Below are 19,920 nucleotides of genomic sequence, written 5' to 3'. Positions count from 1 at the left end.
ATAAGCATTCTCTGCTTATGAAGAATATATTACTGTCATCTATACACATGGTTTTAATTCATCTTTTAGTCAGTTGTACTACTTGTGTCTTAAGAATAACATCAAAGTAATACAGAACACAGTGACTGAACAACATCTTGGGTTTTGCTTAATGATAATTAGGTGAGAACTCAGTGTCTTGGAAAATGGTCCTTTTTATACCTGTATGAGTTGTTTTAAGTAGAAGGCTTTTATGTGAACCCTGAATATTATAGTTGTGCTTGGAAACAATTATGAAAGCTCTGTTGAGTCAACTTTTTCCAAGGAAGTAAGATTTGACTCTGTATTCACACATAAGCAGAGGATTATTCCCTGCATGAAAACTACTGAGGTTTCTGTTAAGGGTGTCGTTTGAAGGCTCAGCAGTAAGCTCAGCCACAGCTTACCTTGACAAAGGTTTGTGAGTACTAGGAGGAAGGTGAAGTTGCAAACACCAATTATCTGGTGCTGTCCTGTGCTGTTTTCCCCAGTTCTTCTTCCCCACTAGACAGCTTTGGTTGCTGAGTTCCTGGTCTCACATTGGTGAGCAGAAGCTCAGAGTTTGAAGAGGGCCCTGCTGGAGGTGTGAGCACCCCTGAGAGCCAGGCTGGAGCATCTTCTGTGGGTTGGTGGGCGTGGAAGGACTGTTGCTTTGTTTCCTAAAGCACTCTGTCACTTCACAGTTTGCCTCAGAGCAGTTGCAACAAAGAACCATGAGACATGCTGAACCCATGATACATGCTGATGGACTGGTAGAGTACAAGATTTGGGGAGATATTTTAAAATACCCTGATCTGAAATACATGTTCATGCTGAAGTCACTAACAGCTTCGGTTTTATGTGGTTAGATGAGGTGCCTCCAGCTCCCCCAGATATTTGTGTTACTGGAGAATGTAAACACATAATACACAGTGTGGGTACCCTGCTCCATTCTTGGCTTGCTTTTTTTAACCTGACCCAGTCATCAAAAGGGAGCACCTGAAGGCTGGGATTGTTTTCTTTTTATAAATATGACACGATGTAAAATTCACTGTTTTCTGGGTGCATCCTGTAAGACTTCATGTAATGCTTTAGCAGCTACTTGGTAGAAGTGATGATCAGCACTCTCAGAATTATGAGTATTTATAAATGTAAATAAAGCTGCTTTTGGATGTTTCAGCAAGGGGTGACAAACCACTGTGCCACTTGTGACTAGCTAGAAGACTGTGGCACATTCTCTCATGAAACTGAACTGTGTTGATTCATGCTGCTGTGCTGTCTGAACTGGATTATTGTAATTCCTTTCACTGGACAGGAAGCCACACATTGAAGGGGTCTGAGGACACAACGTGGGCTGGCAGAACACTGGGCCCCTGCTGCTCTGAGGGTACCATGACTTTTCATAAGTGGATTCCTTTGCAAGGGTTTTTCCTCTTCTGAGTCTATAAAGTTTCTGCTTTCTCTTTCTGCTTTCCTGCTTGTGATGTTTTAACTGCATTGATTTTCCACTGAAGTGGGAGGGCTGGGCAGAATAGGGAACCATGACTTTAATGATGGTACTTAGAACTAAAATCTGTAACTCCCAGTGAGTTCTTTCCTAGTGGGTAAGTGCTTTCCTTTTTTAAATGTGTCAGCTAAGTGCCAAACTCACTTGTGAACTCCTGCCATGTTTCATTCAGGGTTGGCAGGAAGATAACATGGAAATGGTTTTCAGAGTTTTAAAACATGATGTGAAGGTGAATGCTTCCCAGTTGAATACTAAAAAGCTAATTTCTATGCAGTTATGAAGGTCAGATTTTGCTCTGAGATTTTAGGGGGTTAACTTTGTGCTCTGTCTTACTGTGAAAACCTACCAGAACAATGACAAATAATTATTCTAGATTAGTACTTAGTAAATAGATATGAAAATAGCTTGGTTCTGGTCTCTTTTTTTAAATCTTGTTTAGTTTTAAATAGATAATTGTTTGCAAAACCTTATAAAGCTAGGAGTAATTTCACAAGCTTTAGCAGTCCTCCATATTGTTCCACTTTTTTAATACCTTAATCTAATTTATGGACCACAGATACATTTTAAGGCACTACAGTCAAGAGCCATGATTGTAACATCTGAAACTCTGCTTCATCCACTTTACAAATATAAGTGAACCCAAAATAACTCCTTGGCTCCTCAAATAAGCAAAGTACATTTGAAGCTCACATACTTGCTAGTATGCCCCTCCTGAAGTTATTAGAGTCCATAAGAACTAGGGATGAGTGTGTGAGCAGTTGCAGGCACTGGTGGGTGGGTTCCTCTTGCAGCTGTTCATTCCAGGAGTCTCTTTGTGCCACTGTCTCTTTTTTTTTCATGTTCTTCTGTCTAAGAATGTTCTGCTGGTACTTGCATGGTATGTACTCCAGCTGTAACTCAGTTTTCACCCTAGTGAAATTCCTTGGTGAATTTTCATAATAGCGTGCTCTCTTCACAGCGTGGGTATTGATAAGCACCTGCTTGGCTAAGGATGTTTTAGGGTATTAGGGTGGTGGTGGCCTGAAAGTCAGAAATAGCTGACAAGGCTGTTTTGTTTTCTTTAGGGAGGCTGTGCTTTGTGTGCACATATCACTTGCCAAAGGTATTATTTCGCTCAGCATTTCCAACCTTATTTTTAATCTTTTTCTTCCTCATAAAATGCAAATTTTGTGTCTTTTTCTGTAGCAGTGAATTTTTTTTTTTGAGTGAAAACATACTCCATATTCAACTAATTAACATGTTAAAAACTGGCTTGATGATAGATTTAAGCCATATTAGAAAACTTGGAAGCATGACTTTTTCAACAAAGATAGATTATGTCAAAATTTTATTAACTCTAGAGCTTCATGTAGTCTGTAACAGGCTCAATGCAAGATCTATGGAAGAACCCCTGATTCTGTGTTGTTCTGGGCTGCGATTCCTTCATTGACACAATTTGTTTTTTTTAAATGTATATGGAATACATTTTAGTTAAACAGCATTATTCCCATTTATATGTAATCAACCACATAACCCAGAGTTAAATTATTTAGAATAATTCTGGGGATATGTTCTTGTTATTGAGCTATAAACTCACATATAACAGTAAAAGCTACTTAGGCAGAAGGAGAGGTTGAAAAATGGAGAGCCAAAAAATCTGCAGCCAGGCTATAGATGCCTGTACTACTCTGGGTTTAACAGAATTATTGCAATTTCAGCAAACTTTTTTTGTGAAAAAGTGATATTAGAAAATCATCTAATGTAATATTAGAAGAGAATTAATGTAAATCATGAGTTAGAAATAAGAAAGAAACATCATGTTACCCATGTACTCTAAACAGACCTCAAGCTAATGCTTTACAAACCACAGTTTGGTTTTATGTTCCAGCATTTCAGATTTCAGTATGTGATTGTTTCTCGACCAGCTTGGAAGCTGCAGTACTTTTCCTCTCGGTTTTAAGAGGTCAAAAGAAAGAGCTAGTAAGAATGAGCTGAAAAAAATCAGACTTCATGTGAATAGTGGTGAAGTCGTGATTGCAATTTGCCTAACTTGCTCTAGTAAAATCTTGGTCCAAACTCTGAATAATTTTTTCCCTCAATGAATATTCCCAAAGACACATATTTGTTCTGTGCAGTTTTTGAGCTGTCATTCCAAGTCCCTAACTAATAAAACCATAACAACCACCAAAGTAATAGTTAAGTAATGTGGCTTTTAGCATTTCAAGTGATGAGTAAACCATCCCAGTAAATTGGCGTTTGGCCACTCCGCTGTGTAATGGAGTTTTTAGTGAAGTATTGCCTTAGCAACAAGGCTGGATGACATTGGGTAGCTGGTTGCTGCTGACTCTTGGAGATAAAACAGGCTTTTAGGAACACATGTGTAATGTCTGAAGGTAAAGTAACCCAAAATAAATGCATCTGCTCTACTGGGAATGTAGGATGGGTCACTTCAAGCCAAAGTCTGCCTTACCGACTTAGGAATTTAATCCTTCTGTCAAAGTGTTTCTGTACGGTGAAAATGAAACCATCCCAGAAGTGCAAGAGTTGAAATCTGAGAATAAAGTAAAGCAGAACTGAGAGAAACTGTATTGCAGATGATTTTAAGAAAAAATATCAGTTGTTATAAAGGTGCTAAGAATTCTTGTACTGTAGGAAATGCTTCTGGATGTTATTTCAATGAAGAAGCTTTTTGAGGGAAGAGGATGCAGTGAAGATTAAAGCTTCACTTGCTCTCTGAAAGAACCATCAAGTGAAAAAAGGCATGAAAAGTAGAAAGTGAAACAAATTCAAGTGAAACAAAAATGTGGTGGTGTTTTTTTTTATTAATGGACTTTCATTTAAAAAATAAAAGTGATGGCTAGGACATGGAGCAGTTTGTTACATAACAGCCAAGTCAAAAACTTAACTGTGGACCTAGATCAATATAGCAAAGTAATATCATAAGATAGAGAGATCATCAGAAGTCTATAAAAGAAAGGCCAATACCTTGGCCAAGTCTTTTTGTCTTCTTCCATTTCATTGTGGATGATACTTGAAAATCCACTTTAAAGGCAGAAAAACACAGTCACATTTATATATGTTAGTGGGTCATAAGAGAATTACTCTTACAGTAGTATAATGTGCCTTCCAAATCAAATACTGTGTTAAAGTACACTTGAAACACATTTTCAAGAGTGAAATGGAATTTTCTGATTGTCTAATAAACTGGTTTTTTTTATTTTAAAGATAAAAATACAGACATTACTGTAAAGGATAATGCGGATGATTTCTGCCTTCGAGATACATTAAGCATTGCATCCACGGATTCCTTTGTTTCCACAGCTGAGGTAAGGCTTTTAAAGATTGCTTTTTTTAAAGATTTATTGATCTATTTCAACAGTGAGCAGAAGAATCCTTATTTTTTGCTAATCATTGTAAGTAAAAATATATTTCTCTTATGGAGGAAAAGGGAGCTTTTCCAGTCTTCATTGGACCCAGTTGTTTTGGGGTTTTTTGTGTACTGGCATAATGCATTCCCAAATCCTCCTAAACAGAAGTTGCTTTTGAAAAATAGATCGAATTTTCACGAGTGAAGAAGCAGTCAGCTGAGGCTACAGTAGTTCCTTTCACCATGATTTATATTTTCCTGTTCTTTTTTCCTATTGCTTTACCATACTATAAAGATGTATGAAGAAGGCTTTGTATTGTTTAGACCTGGAGGGTTTTTTTTTTGAGAGGAAATTACAAGACATTGACAGCTGTATGTTTTAGCACGTTCCTTGCACAATATGAAGGCACCAGGTAGAGCTGTTACTCTGCACCATGATGAAATGACTTAGCAGGAACCAGAGGTCTGAGACTGCTCTGGAGCCCCGGGCTGAGCTGCTGGGGGAGCTTGTCTGGCTGTGTGGGTGTGCAGGGACCCCACAGCTGCCTGCAGCCACCAGGGAAGGGACCTGGGCTGGCAGTGACAGTCCCTGGAGGTGCAGTGGTGCTGCCAGGAAGCCTCCTGACTGGCCACACTGGGAAGCTTCCTTAGCAACAATAACTTCATCTAACTCGCTCTAATCCTCTGGGATAAGAGCACAAAGGACACGTAATAATCTCTGGGTAACAGCCTGTTAGCTGGAGTCTGATACAGCTCCCTTGGAGTGTTTGAAAGAGACTCATGAGCAGTGACACACTTACTTGAATGAGGAATATCTCCTTCTGTAGTCTCTGTGGAGCTGGAGTGATCTTGAATAGCACTCTTCTCCAAAAAACAATAGAGGCAGTTGGCCTCAATAGATCCATTTTGTGGTAGATACTGCTCTCATATATGCACCATAACTAAGCTACTGAAGTCAGTTGCAAAAAGAGAGAATTGCACACACATTCTTTGCAATTGTTTTGACTGTCTATTATAGGGTTTGTTTTTTCCATAACAGTTACCTTGATTTAGTAATTCACATTAAATTGTGATTCCCTTGATTTAGTAACTCACATTAAGTTGTGGTGCCTAGCATCCATTCCTAACGAGGATTGTATCCATAGAGACTGGTTACTCTTTGCTGTAATTTGGACAAGACCACAATTCAAGCTTGCTTCACCCCTACCAGCTCATGAGAGAAGCTATAAACCATTATAGTTTGTATATTTGGTATCTGCTTTGTTTTTTGGGGTTTTTTTCCCATGAACTTTCATAATGAAGATGGGAACAACCCCTTATGCTCATTGGTGCTGCTTGGCTTAAAAGAAAGGCAAAACCAACCAATCAACCAAGCAAACAGAAACCTCAGGATGTATCACCTCAGTGGAATCATCATCTTCTCCTGAAGTTATATTGTCCCAGTATCTGCAAAAATACATTGGAATCAAAATTGGACATATATTTGTCTTTAAGTATCCTGAAAATATTCTCCATATTTTGATACATCAAAGCCACTTGTGTCAACTTGTTCTTCCAGGACAAAATTATGAAGATTTTTCTCATCCTTTCCAGCTGTTCTAGCCTTTGCCAATAGAACAAATTCTCTTTTCTCAGATTTTATTGAAGAATCTAGTGAAATTCTTAGGTGACAAAAGTCCTGAAGATTAATAGAACATGAACAACTTGCAGTTCGGTGTTTGAGCCAGAGCACCGTCGATGTTCTGGGTTAAACTACAGTTAGCTCTGGAGTTGTAGCTACAGGGCATCATTGTGTGGTGCAGGGAAAAGAAAGGTGTGAATTGGTGTTCTGGTACAAAACCACTGTTAGCTTGATTTAATATTTTGTCCATCCTCAGGAGGGTGTGTGGCAGGGAAATGCTTATGGCAATGAGAAGGAGCAGTAAGGACTTGCCACTGTATTCAGCTGTTAGTAGAGAGCAGTAATTGCTTTGATTTAACAGGATTACAACTGACATACCAGATTCCTTTATTCGAGACATGATGATAAGTAGCTTCCTCTTGCTTATCTACTTCTTACTTTTTTTTTTCTTGTACTGGGGAAACAGTGGAATGTTTTAATTTAGGTTAAGAGGTCTGAGGCTTTTCCAGCTTTGGATTTGTCTCACCTAAGGGCCAAATAAGGCATTTCCTTCATCATAAGCTCCCTGATTGCAGTTACAGTATTAGTAACTGTCCTAAACTCCATGTCCTGATTGAAATGTTTAGCAAAAATTTTAAATCAGAAATTCATATGTGTGTTCATGCTGCTCTGTGATTATGCTCTACTGGAATTAATAATTTCACCTACCAGGAAATTAGAATGTGGCACCATTTTTTGTGGCCTCATCACACTGCAAGCTGTGTGTTGACAGTTCCTTGGCTTCCTTCTACGCTGTATCCTGTCCCAAGGAGCAGGACTAAGTATTTTGTGTGACTCTGATTTTGGAGACTGGAAACTGTGTTCATGTTTCAGTGCTGACACAGTCAGGTCAAATTTAGCTCCCTGCCCGCAGGAGAGAGAACATTCATAAAACAAGACAGAGATAGATGCTTGAATGGAAATTGATAGGGATACTGCTTAGGAGGCAACAAGAATGTCATGCTGTGTTATATTAGAACAAAATATAGGAAAGAGCTGTACAAAACTTTGACAGTTTGGCAAGGTTTGCATCACGAGCCCTTTTGATAAGCTCTACAGGATAGCAGGAGGGTGAGCCAAAACTTCATTTATGGCTATGGCTGGTGATCCAGAGGGTGCTGAGGATCACTCATTTGATGACTTCTCATACAGAGTTGTGCTTGTCTGGCACCTACAATATACACAGGTGCCTGAATCCTTATAAAGACAATTTAGACACAGTTGCCATCCCCATGACCAGACAGGCTTCTATTCTTAAACACAGGCTCTAAAAGCATTGCAGAAAGGGTGGTAAGCATGACTATTTGCCCTAATTAAGTTATTAATACTACTACTGTCATAAATAGTGGTATTTTCTTCCCCATGTGAGCCTGGCTGCCTTCAGCTTGTGTTGATGAGGGTTAGAATGCTTTTCACAGTCTTGCTTTCCCATCCACTGTGATCAAAATAGCTGCCACCTTTGGCAACAGTGCAGCAGTGAGTGTGCCAGATAAAGGCCTCTGCCCTCTCTTTCCTGGCTTCTTTTCCATCTTCCTAACAGAACCTCTTTCCTGCTCTCGCTGACAGTGAGCTGTGTTGCGCTTCTTCGTTGTCAGTGCACATGCATTTATCATGTCTTATTTTTGTGTTTAGACTAGTACTGAAGCTGTAGGTCTATCATCAAATAAACTTTGCTTTCCTTGTTAAAATGTTAACTTAGACCAAAGCTTGGGAGATTTTTCAGACTTGTGAATAAAGCCTTTGCTGCTTTTTATCAGTAGCAGCCTTCCTGTTTTCTTCCAGACCTTAGGTGAAACACACCACTTCATCATTTCAATTTATTAAAATGCCATCTCAAAGGTTTTATTTACTAATCACCATCACATCTTCCAACTCCCCAAACATGTTTAACTTTCATCCTGCAGCTACTTACTTTTTTTAAGGAAATCTTTTCTTATTTCTTTCTGAATGTCTTTGCATTTTAAAGAGATCATAATCAGCTTTTTTAATATAGGATAAACATAATTTCTCAGAATGTAAGGAATGCAGAATGTGCCAGTTAAGTGACCTCTCTATTAGAGGAAGCAAGCAAGAATTCCTGAAAGGTCTAGCATTGTTTATTTTTGTTACATTCATGTAGGTGGTTATTTTAGTAGTCAACAAGGTCTTGATGCACAGCTGAGAATTTTTTCTATTTATTAAGAAACAACTTGTGCATGGCAAATGAAAGTACCAAGCCTGTTCCTTAAACCAAAGCAGTCAGAGCATCCCAGACCTAAAAACGATTGCAAGTGGCAAAGGTTTGATGCTTTAGAGCAATGATTTCAGCATCTCTTTACTGCAGATACTGCCCCAAAGCTGAACTGTCCAGAGAAAACTGATTAGCATCTGAACAGTGTCCATGTTGTGATTTTCAGAGGCTGCTCTGCAGCATGGCAGGCTGTGCTAACTAGACTCCACAAGCTTAGTTAGAACTACAAGCTTTGGAGTTTTGAAGATGTATGTGTTATTTTAACATAATGATCTTAGGTATCCCCTGCAGGCCATCATAAATGTCCTTGTGGTGATCACCTCTTTCTCTGGTCTCTCCTTCTTGAGCCTTGAATGGATACAAGTAAAGCCTTACATGATGAGATTGCTGCTATGGTGTCAATCATCTTCTGTCTCTTCTTTGTCTGCATTTTCATTTTCTTCTCCAGGTACCCCCCTGACACTGAGGAAGTAGCAGACGCTTAGGGATTGGCACATCCAATCCACCATCACAAGCCTCTGTGTTCCTGGCCACTGCCAGCACTGCTGGGAGCTGTGACATAGCTGCTTGTCATCCCTAGAGGGGTGACAGTGGCAGTGGCTGTGCACAGAGGTGGTCACTACAGAAGGGACAGGAAGGGACTCTGGGAACTTTCAAGTGTCCAGCTTGCCTGTGATGCCAGGATGTTGGATGCTGGATCTTTCTGGTAACTTGTGATTAGTACCAAATCCCTGTTGAGGAGAGTTATGTGGTGCTTAGGGGTACACAGAGATAAAAAGCAGAAACCTGAGTAAATATCATGAACACTTGCCAATTGATACAAGGTACTTACAGTGAGCCATCTAACTGAAAACTAACCCTTCTGCCCACCTTTTTCTCAAAGGTAGCAAGTCCTCAGAGACTTCTACAATGAAGAATTCATTTTCTTTTGATGCCATCTTGGGAGGTTCTTGTCTAGAAAATGTTGTATGCTCTGAATCTTGTTAAATATTGAATATAATTTGTGAATTTTCCTAGTAGCTGAACTCTTCTACATTAGAATTGTGGATGTATCTTTACAAATCATCTCTAATGCATTTTACTTTAAGCAGGATGTATAAGCGAGCTTTCACCTTATTTACTCTCTAAGAATGGCCCCTACTGGGTGCAGGATCATTTCAAGCATAATAATCTATGTTACATCTGTATATTGTTACATCTATATACTATATATATGTCTACATATAAAATACTGATATAGCAATATATTTTTAAATACTAGAAAACATCAAAAGAAAATCCGTGATGACTCCAGGAGCATTAATGGTGCAACTTCACAGCTTGTCTGGAATCACCTTTTTTAGTTAAACATTTAGTTTCTAGTTTTCAGTTTGTTTGCTTTTTCTCCCCTTCACTTTTTGTATGCCAAGAGAAGTCAGTGGTAGAGGAATTTGCTCTCCCTTTCCAAATATTCTATGTTGGAATTAATCTGTAATTAAAATCATCTTCTCATGGCAAGAACAGTTAGACCTTTCTCACCTGATATTTTATTTCATCTGTTAGCATGAGAGGAATTGTTGTTTTCTTTTTTAAAAAAGCCAAATATAATCAAGGGCCTCACCCAATTCCCAGGTATCGGTCCCTGTGCTAAAAGGCAGTGATCAGCCATCTCCATGTGTAAAGGTGTTATCACCTCTGGTGCTGGCAGCAGTGAAGGGTTACCTGCATGTAACTGTAGAAATCGCCAGTCCTAAATCAGTCACACTCAGTTCCATAAATATCTGAAGAAGGTGATTTGCCTGAAATTCATCATACTTGGCTATATGGCCTTAGTGGCAGGAAAAGCTGCTCAGCATTTATGTACTTGAAAATTTCAATGGAGGTTTAACATAAAGTAATACTTCAATATGGTTTTCTAAAGTCATTCTAAGATAGGGATTAATCTTTTATGTAGTTCAGTTACCTTGAGAATTAATTTTAAAGATGTTTCTATGCTCAGTTTTAATAGCCTAGAAATACATGTTTGTTTGCCCCATGCAGGATATTGAAAAAAAATAAAAGCTATAATTAATTTTCTGGTCATTAACTAAACTGAATGATGTGTAAACATCAGATCTTTTTCTTTTATCATTAATAATTTTATGTAATCTTTGTAGTGAAATTGTAGCTAGACATTGTTTTGTGGATTAAATATGATACCCTGTAAACAGGAGTTCTCTGTATTATTTATGTGCTTTGATTTACAGGTCTGGTTTTTTCTTTCTTTAAAAATGTCTACAAGTTCATGTTTATTTCTATGTTAATCATAGAACTAACACTGCCAATAATGAAAACCATTTAGGGAGCCTGTAGTATAACACACTGAAATACTCCTGGTTTATACAGTATGTTTGGTAACTGGGAGACTTATTTACTGTGAAACTAAAACAGGGGAAGGATGTTACTATTTCCAGCTTCCTAAGGAACTGAATGGTGCGATCATTTTGTACTTTGTGTCCTGGCAATTATTTTCTTTTAACAGCTTTGAGACCCATTAGATTTATTTCAACTAGACAATTCAAAAATTTAACTATGCAAATGAAATACAAAAGTAAGCTGCCTTTATTTTATTAATTAAAAAGTTTTGAAACTTGAAACTGTAGCTTTCAGATTTTTGGAGTTACAAAGTTAAGTCTTATGACCTGGTGTATCCGTTCTGTTCACTTGTTGATTGTGTACCCCTTTGTTTTAAGCAGATGCAGAAAAGGATGCATCTTTCAGTAGAACATCAGGAAAACTTCTTTAATTTGTTTTATCTTCACAAAAATTATATCAGTAAGCTCTTTAGTGAACTTCCAAAACATTTTTTTTTCAGCTTTCAGAGCACAGAGAGATTCGTAGCACGTATGGTCTGGACTCCCTTTGCCACTGCCCTCTGTATGAAGAAGCCATGCACTTAGCAGAAGAAGGCAAAATTTATTCACGGGTGTTAAGGTATTGATTTATGTCTATTTAATTTTTTCCAGGAAAAGCATGAATTAAAGTTTAATATTCTACCTGGAAATCACTTTTTAGGTTACTTGTACTAGGTGTTTTTTCTAGTAATTAGGCTTAGACGGATATTCTTGTGCTGCTTTTTTTTTAACGGTCTTTGAAAACTTTTCTGTTTTGTGTAGGACTGAAATGTTTGAATGTCTAGGAGACAGTGACTTCCTTGCTAAGCTTCATTGTATTCGACAAGCTTTTCAGGTAAACTGTGAGGAGGGATTGTTTGTCTTGTTAAGCCTAAACTAAAGTACGTGGCATTGAAATTCACTGTTACTCTTTATACAAGTATTTTTATAGTGTAATCTCTATTTAAATATTTTCTTGTTGCTTTTACATTTTTAGCATTCTAAAATGAGAATGTATTTGCAGAGGAGTCCAGATTTTATGATTATCTTTGGAACCTTTGCACACAAGGCTTATTAGGAACTTGCTAACTGTACTAGCGGTGATAATTATATGAAAATTGATTGAAATGTTTAAGGTCATTTGGTATAACCTCTGAAGAACCTGTCTATATTTTCTGAACCCTTTTCTAGATAATTCTTTCAGAAACATCAAACAGAATATTTCTTGCTGAAAGTGGAAGAAAAATTTTGTCTGCTTTAATTGTGAAAGCACGAAAGGTAAAAACCTTTTTTTTACCAATTTTTTTGTTATTTATGTAACTTCTACCTGAATTCACTGTCCAGGGAAAATAAACCATATCTCTTTTTACATTTGCTTGATACTCATTGCTTTTACTTTACAGAATCCAAAGAAATTTGAAGATGTTTTTGATGAAATGATACATTTTTTGGAGCAAACAGATCACTGGGATAATACCGAAATGGAACTTGCTGCTAGAGGAGTGAGTTGCATTTCTGAAAAGTGCTTTTACCCTTACTAATGCCATAGGATCTAAAAATAATTTTTTACAGCTCAGAACTGTGGGAAAGGCAACTCTTTATTGTTTATATTGCTGATTTAGAGAAATGGCATTCACCAGTTTAGTACCAGAAACCACACTTTTTTTTACCTTCTCCTTTACTGACAAAGTATTTTTAATATTCATTAAAAACTAATGCAAATCTGCATGTTAATACAGCATTACAATATGGTGCATGCTGAATTCCACTGCTGCAAGAGAAAGTAGGTTACTTAGATCATGTTCTCATTTAATATAGGTGAAAAATCTGAATTTTTATGATGTTGTTCTGGACTTCATATTAATGGATTCATTTGAAGATTTAGAAAATCCACCAATATCTATACAGAATGTAGTAAATAACCGCTGGTTAAATTCCTCTTTTAAAGAAACTGTAAGTATTCATGTGTAATTATTATATTAATTGATCTGTAGTACATTGCAATGTACTGGGTATGTACCTGAGATCTTCCTCAAAAGAATTTAGAAGATTGTATTATCAGGTTTTTCATAATAGGAATTCAAAAGTTACAAGTTGGCCCAAAACAGAAATGATTGAATGTATTGGAGAAAATACTTAAACTTGTCCTTCTGACTGAGGGGAGTCAGATGAGGATAGTCAGAGGCTAGGAGGGGAAAAAGCCCAGTGCTGATGTTGGTATATTGTATTGCACAGGTCCATATTTGGACAAAGCTCCATAGCTGAATCTGAAGTTATTGCAAGAATGTTTTTGCTAAAGTGAAAAAGTACATTTCAATGTGTTCACATGACAGTTAATATCTAAAATAGTTACTCATGTCTGAGCACACACTTCAATATATAAGACTGGTCCTCACTTAAACCCAGTGAGTGTTGCTAACTATGGTAGCTGTAGAATCAGTCAAGGATGCCAAATTACATTTGAATTTAACTAACGAAAATGTTGCAAAGATGGATCTGAAATAGCAAGTATGCGCTACATAATAAACTTGTTATTTATATCAGCTGCTGTTTTATGGTTTTAAACTTTGTGTTATCACAAGATTGAAACTGAAGAAAACACATGTCCCTGAAATATAGAATATAGAAATACAGTATTCTGCAGATGAGTTCTTCAGATGGAAAATTATTTGGGGTTTGCTTTATTTTTTCTTTTTACAATTAGGCTGTGGCTTCAAGTTGTTGGTCAGTACTGAAGCAAAAAAGACAGCAAATGAAGGTAAGTTGCCCCTCAAATTATATGGAACAAAGGCATTGATCATCTCCTAAGAATTTGAAGTTCTTTTTGTAGCTTTGGCAAAATCAATGAGTGATCAATCTTTAGTCCTGTAGACTTGTTAATTTAGCTCCTGGGGCCCTAATACCTGTTTTTAGCAAAAAGCCTTAACTGAAAGGTTTTCCCAAACCTAGTTTAGGTCCAGTTGGTGGGGGTGTCTGACTTCCTGCCCCACATGCAGATCTCCAAGTTCTGCACACCAAGGTCATGATTCTTGTATCTCACCTGCTTGTGCTGGGATTGTCAGCCCCATCTCCCTGCATGACCCCGCAGCCAAATCCCATCCAGTCCTGCCCTGTTACCTGCCTGAAGCACCACGTTCCTCACCAGCACCAGGAATTCTGCTGCAGCCTCCCCTCAGCCCCTTCTGCAACCTGACCTCTCTGTGCCACAGCTCCCTACCTTTGGAGGATTTTATTAGACCAAGGAGGGAAGTGTTGGGCTTTTATTGAGACTTAATGCTAAATAATAGAGCTGTATACTAAATTTACTGTGTAACTTTTGTCTACAATTTTTCCATCACTAGGTGCCTGATGGATTTTTTGCACATTTCTATGCTATATGTGAACACATCAGCCCTGTTTTGGCCTGGGGCTTTTTGGGCCCTAGAAATTCCCTCTATGATCTATGCTGCTTCTTCAAGGTTTGCAACTTCCTTTTAATTACCACTTTTTTTAAATCTTTCTGATTAAAACAAATTAAGATTTTTTTTATTAGCATACATTTGCATTTTCCTAAGATTAAGGTTAACAGTAAGAAACCATGAGAAGTAAGTACTTTAATATGAATGCTTTAAGCCTGGAACTGTTTTACCAAGGCTGTTTTAGCACACTTCCATCTCAGCACCAAAATTGGATGCTTTTAGGGAACATGTTAAAGAAAGAGCTGTTAGCATTGCAGACTTTTTTTCCTTCTTGTACCTGAAAACAAGTTTTTTTCCCCACTAGGATCAAGTGCTTTTCTTCCTCAAAGACATTTTTGATTTTGAAAAGGTGAGATACTCAACAATGGAGAGCCTGGCTGAAGACCTCACCCAGCTGCTGATCCGGCACACGGAGCTGCTGCTGGCCTATCTTGGGGCTGACTCACTGAGACACGTCGGGGCCTGTGTCAGTGGCCACAGGCCTGTCCTGACCAGTGGGCTCCTGGAGGCAAAAGTACAGTAAGCTTAAAATCCCTGGCAAATGGCAGGGAGTGCACACAGATGTGCTCTTTTCCACCCTTTTCTCTAGTGCTGAAGCTGCTGTGGCTGTTACTGAGCAAGCATCTGGGAATGCATCATGTTGCTAAGTATGGAAAAGGACTCAGGGAGGTTAAATGTACATCTGTGAAAAGAACTGGGGAGTGTATTACTGTATATACCTAAATTAATTTTGCAGCTCAGCTGTTGCTGTATTTATATTTCATGTATCCCAAAGCTTTTTTCTGTAATATTCGGGTAAAGTTTATTTATGAAATACTGTACTTTTGCACAAATAATTCGTAAGTGAAGCTGATGGAGTTGTTTCCTTTAAAAGCTTATAGTACAAAATGTTCGTTGCAGAGTCTCCAAATCACTAGGTGTCTAGATCTAGAAGGTGTTTTGACTGGGGTGTCTGCAGTCAATGATTCATGTGACACGTGCAATAAAGCAATCACACGCACAGACCTGAACATGTTGCCCCTGCCCCAGAATTCCATTTGTGTGGGTGTAAGCAGCCATTTTGTACTACAGTGTAATGGAGCAGTGCAGGAAATGCAAGCACCATTTGGGCAGGAATGACTGCCAGTATGCAATTTTTACTTTATTTTGATTTAAAATATCTAAACATCACTTAGGTATTTTAAAATATTTCTTTATATTTGAAAAGCTAGCTTCACCAATTAATTTAATACTTCCTTGTTCTAAAACCATTACTACTCAATATGGTGGAAAATGAACCAATGTTATTCTCAGTTCATATGTAGCATTTCAAAATATATTTTTAAATAAGTATGTATTATAAGATTTATTAATTATGAAACAGAATTGAAGGCAGTGTTTTATAATTTAATAATTTGTGTCTTCCTCCCTTCATTGTGAGAAGTCAGGTGTCTGTTTAAGTGGAGATTTATGCAATTGTGGCCATGTCTGTGCAGTGTAAAGCTGTGGCTCAGGCCATGGAACCCTGAACTTCAGATAGGAACACAGCACCTTCAGAAGGCATGAGGCACCTTGCAGCAATGGCTTTTCCTGTTCCAGAGGTGATAAATAATGAAGAGCTGTAATCTTTGAATTTCTTTCAACTGAAGCAATGCTTCACGGTTTGTTTAGTCTTTGAAACTGCACTTACATGCCTCTGCTACACAAAGCCAGCCCACAAGAATCTATCCCACATCAAGAAATACAGAGTAATTCCAAATATTCAGATACTTGAGAAGCATGTTGTTAAATTCTAGGATATCAAAACAAACTTTGACTAGCAACATTTCAAATTTCTTGTCAAACACAACCCAAAAGGATGCTGTTCAAAAGGAGGGCCTGTGTAATTCATAGATTTTACTGAAGCCAGCATTTTGCTCTTTTGTTGTACTCACTTGATAAATACAAAAAGTGATGAAAATGTGTCATATTACTTGTGTGAAATGCCAACTGATTATAGTTTATTTAACAAAAAAGAGTATTCTCTATATGTAATAAACCAGAAATTCCAAATGCTATTCTTGGCCTATTTCCACCGTTTAACTTGCTGAGCTTGGCACCATCCTCCTTGCTGTATTTTTTTTTCTCTGCAATGTGTCTTCAATACAGGCATGTGAAGTTTTTCTTCACCCACCTCACTTAAGTTTTGAGAAGATAAATATGCTTAAGCTATGTGTATTTTGGCAGCTTTTTGCAAGTTATGAAAGAAATTATATTTAACAATAAAGGTGTCTTGTTGGGTTCAGAATCTATAGGAATAGCTGGAAATAGAAGGAACAGTGAGTGTTCTGCATATTCTAGAGCAAATGTATGACCTGCAGGTAACAGAACAGAGTGTCTGCTGTGGTTTGTCTGGTCTAATAAAATGGCATGAAGAAAATTGCACCTTAACATACATCACAAACAAATAGAAATGCACTTTTTCACTGAATTAAAGGTAATTGAGATTTTGATATTTATAAAAAGCTCTTGAAGAAACAGAGTTGCAGATGAGATTATAAATGTTTCCAGACACTTGGAAAAAATTAAACCTGGAAACTTGGTCTTCTGTCAAAAACACAAGGATTGTTTTAAACACAAGAATAAGAAAAGTCTAATAAAACACCAAACTATTTAGAAAATGGGGAGAACTTCATAATATCTGACTTCAGCATTAGTGTCCCTTTCAAACAGGAGCACATCCAAACACTCACAGAGCTCTCAGAAGTCCACAGAGTTGGGCTGGAAATTGAACCGATGTATTTCTCATCCAAAATAAGAAATACAGGATCTGGTTGTTATAAGATGCCACCAACAAACACTTGATTGAGAAGCGGTAAAGAAACCAAAAAAAGAAGGGAATAGGGAGACAGGGAGATGTCAGGTACAGGTGGGAAGGCCTTTGATCTCCTCTGAGTCTTTTTCAACCTTTTTCTAAAAAGCATCCATCTATTCTGAGTGTGTAGCTAACTCCAGAGAGAAATGCCATTTTAAATGGGTTAAAGCTCTCTCCTTGCAGCACAGAACTGCAATCAGTTCTCTTACAGCCTGCCCCTTGAGCTGGACACAACATTTGTTGATAACCAGCCGTGTGGCTTAAGAATTCAGGAGTGCACCATCTCTGCAAACAAGTGCCAGAGCTGCACCACAGCAGTGACAGCATGATAGTTCTACTCTAGTTAATTCATAATCAGACTCAGAATTTAGTTTATAGTGCCTGAATTTAGGTAGTTTTGAATGATACTTTCCATCCTAATAAGAACAAACTAAATTTAAAAGCCATCCTCTTCTGCCATAATGGTACTCCTAAGATTAGAAATGCTGAATGCATAGGGATTATAAGGAATCAAATATTTATATCATTTGTAATTTAGTTGTGATAATAATTTTACTTTAAATGTGTTCTTAATTATTATTATTCTTCCTTTTTGTAGTGTTTGGTTTCTATCAAAGTAAATGTGTCAAGTCAAGTGTCAGTAAGAGTATTTGTGACCTTTCTATTGCCTAAATGAACTGCAGCTGTGTATATAAAATAAAATATTTCAGTGAAACAACTGTTGCTCATATAACTGCATCTGAAACTTGAATTTGAACTTGAATTAGTTTTTGAAATCTAATGCAAAATCATTTAATATGGGAGGAATTTTGAAACCAGTTAGTAATCCTGAAATTTGAGTTTTCTGCCTGAAATCAACAAAGAACCGCTGTTTCAAAATTTACTATATAAATTTAAAAAATATTGAATGGGAGCAGCTTTTGGGCTGTCCAGTTTCATTGTATACAGCTGTTACATTGTAACAGCCAAGCTGTTGTCTCTCTACTTGGTTTTAGGAGACAAATTTTTTCAGGCTGGTTTCCAAGCCAAACTGCAGTGCTGAGTTCCAGTTGTGGATTAAGACCTCCTTTATGGAGTAATACAAATAATGAAATAGAGGACATAAGGAGTCTGACCCCTACTGCTGTAGACGGGCCATGTGTCCGTGCTTTGGTCTGCCCAGATTTGTTTTATGTGTTGCACGTTTGTGTGTTCATGTGCTGAAAGCGGGTGGGTCCCTGGCGGTCAGAAGCCCCGACGCCGCTCCTGGGCTTCAGTGCGAGGGTGGCACTGGGTGACAGTGCCTGCTGTGTCCTTCTAAAGGCAAACGCCTTCTGTGTTTTAGCTTTGATGGCCGTTGTTCGGATCTGCACAGCCTAGGGTCATGTGGTTATTATCCTAATGCTGATAACCCAGCTGAAATTAGGCTCCAGTCCGGCAGACACAATACAAGGGAGATAGGAAGAAGAAAGTTCTGCACTGGAAACCTTGCAACTGAACACGTAGGAAAACAGTCATCTTCAAGCAGGAAAAGGAATGTGTTCAGATGTAACAAAATCACGTTTCTGCCTCTGCTTTGTGAAGTTCCCAGCGACAGGCGCTGCTTTGAGCCACCGCGCTCTGCCTCTCGCAGCCTGGCACTAGGGAGATTCCTGCCCGCTCCATCAGCGAACTGTCACATTACTATTATTAGTTGATCGCTCTCCATGTGCCATTAACCGGCCCGTGGACCGCCGTAGGTATAAAACCCCGCGGGCCGGCGCAGCGGAGCGCTCCCTGCGTGCGGGGCCGGGGCTGCGGCGGTGGCGGTGAGTGGGGCTGACCCGCCGGCACCGGGCCGGGGAGCGCCGGTCCGGGCCGGGAAAAGCCGCGGTGCTCGGGACCAGCGCGGGCAGGGCGAAGGCGGGCGGCGGCGGAGGCTGCGGGCGGTGGGTGCCGGTGCGTCCCGCCGGCCCGGCCCGCGGAGCCCCCGCTCGCCCCGCTGCCCTGCGGCAGGGCCGGCGCGGCCAGGGACGCGCAGCTGAGCGGCGGCCTCGCCGCCCCGGTTATTTATAGCTCGGTGCTGCTTCCAGCCCAAAATTAGCCTGTTGGCCGGGCTGCTGCCTGCGGGGAGGGGGGCTGGCTGGCTGCGCCCCCCGCGCCGCCAGCGAGGGGCCGGGCGCGCCGAGCCGCAGGGCCGGGGACGAGCCGGGCCGGGCCGGGCCAGCTGCCGCGGCGCGGGGCTCGCCTGGAATGCGGGCGCCGGGCGCGCGTCGCGACTTTTATGGAAAGTTGCAGCGGCGGAGCGGCGGCCGCAGCCAAGGGGCGCTCGGCAGCGCAGCCCGCCCGCTCCGGAGCGCCCCGAGCCGCAGCGCGGGCAGCGCACAGGTAAGAGCGGCTCCGCCGCCTCAGGGCACAGCGCGGCTCGGCCCCCGCCCCGCTCCCCTCCGAGCCGTCCCGGCGTGCGGCGGGACTGGGGCTGCCCGCCCGGCCCGCTGCCCGTCTCCTCTCGCCGCCAAGAGCCGCCCCGCTCCGCTCCGCCGGCGGCCGGTCCGAGCACAGCCCGCGGGGCTGCCGGGC

At 39.8% G+C, this 19,920-nt stretch overlaps 2 protein-coding genes across 12 annotated transcripts in view; both read left to right on the top strand.

Annotated features, from left to right (window-relative positions):
• MIGA1 (mitoguardin 1) overlaps window positions 1-18,100 on the top strand; it is a 35,457-nt gene extending 17,357 nt beyond the window's left edge. For all 3 annotated transcript variants that reach the window (XM_041483615.1, XM_041483616.1, XM_041483614.1), the window contains exons 8-16: window positions 4,709-4,809; window positions 11,574-11,692; window positions 11,875-11,947; window positions 12,283-12,369; window positions 12,495-12,593; window positions 12,910-13,044; window positions 13,796-13,849; window positions 14,433-14,549; window positions 14,854-18,100. In XM_041483615.1, coding sequence (XP_041339549.1) covers window positions 4,709-4,809; window positions 11,574-11,692; window positions 11,875-11,947; window positions 12,283-12,369; window positions 12,495-12,593; window positions 12,910-13,044; window positions 13,796-13,849; window positions 14,433-14,549; window positions 14,854-15,072 — 1,004 coding nt within the window. In that variant the 3' untranslated portion in view covers window positions 15,073-18,100. The remainder of the gene's footprint in view (window positions 1-4,708; window positions 4,810-11,573; window positions 11,693-11,874; window positions 11,948-12,282; window positions 12,370-12,494; window positions 12,594-12,909; window positions 13,045-13,795; window positions 13,850-14,432; window positions 14,550-14,853) is intronic.
• A 1,033-nt stretch (window positions 18,101-19,133) lies between these two features.
• Window positions 19,134-19,920, top strand: part of NEXN (nexilin F-actin binding protein) — a 23,703-nt gene continuing 22,916 nt past the window's right edge. For 4 of the 9 annotated variants that reach the window (XM_041483227.1, XM_041483219.1, XM_041483229.1 and 1 more), the window contains exon 1: window positions 19,533-19,728. The gene's annotated coding sequence lies outside the window, so the exon portion shown is untranslated. Of the gene's footprint in view, window positions 19,170-19,532; window positions 19,729-19,920 lie in introns of those variants that run through there. The other 5 variants (XM_041483228.1, XM_041483226.1, XM_041483224.1 and 2 more) reach the window with 2 other exon arrangements.

This window comes from Pyrgilauda ruficollis, unplaced genomic scaffold, assembly GCF_017590135.1.
Source record: "Pyrgilauda ruficollis isolate IOZ18807 unplaced genomic scaffold, ASM1759013v1 scaffold6, whole genome shotgun sequence".
NCBI classification, from domain to species: Eukaryota; Metazoa; Chordata; class Aves; order Passeriformes; family Passeridae; genus Pyrgilauda; species Pyrgilauda ruficollis.
This window is presented reverse-complemented; position numbering and strand designations above follow the sequence as displayed.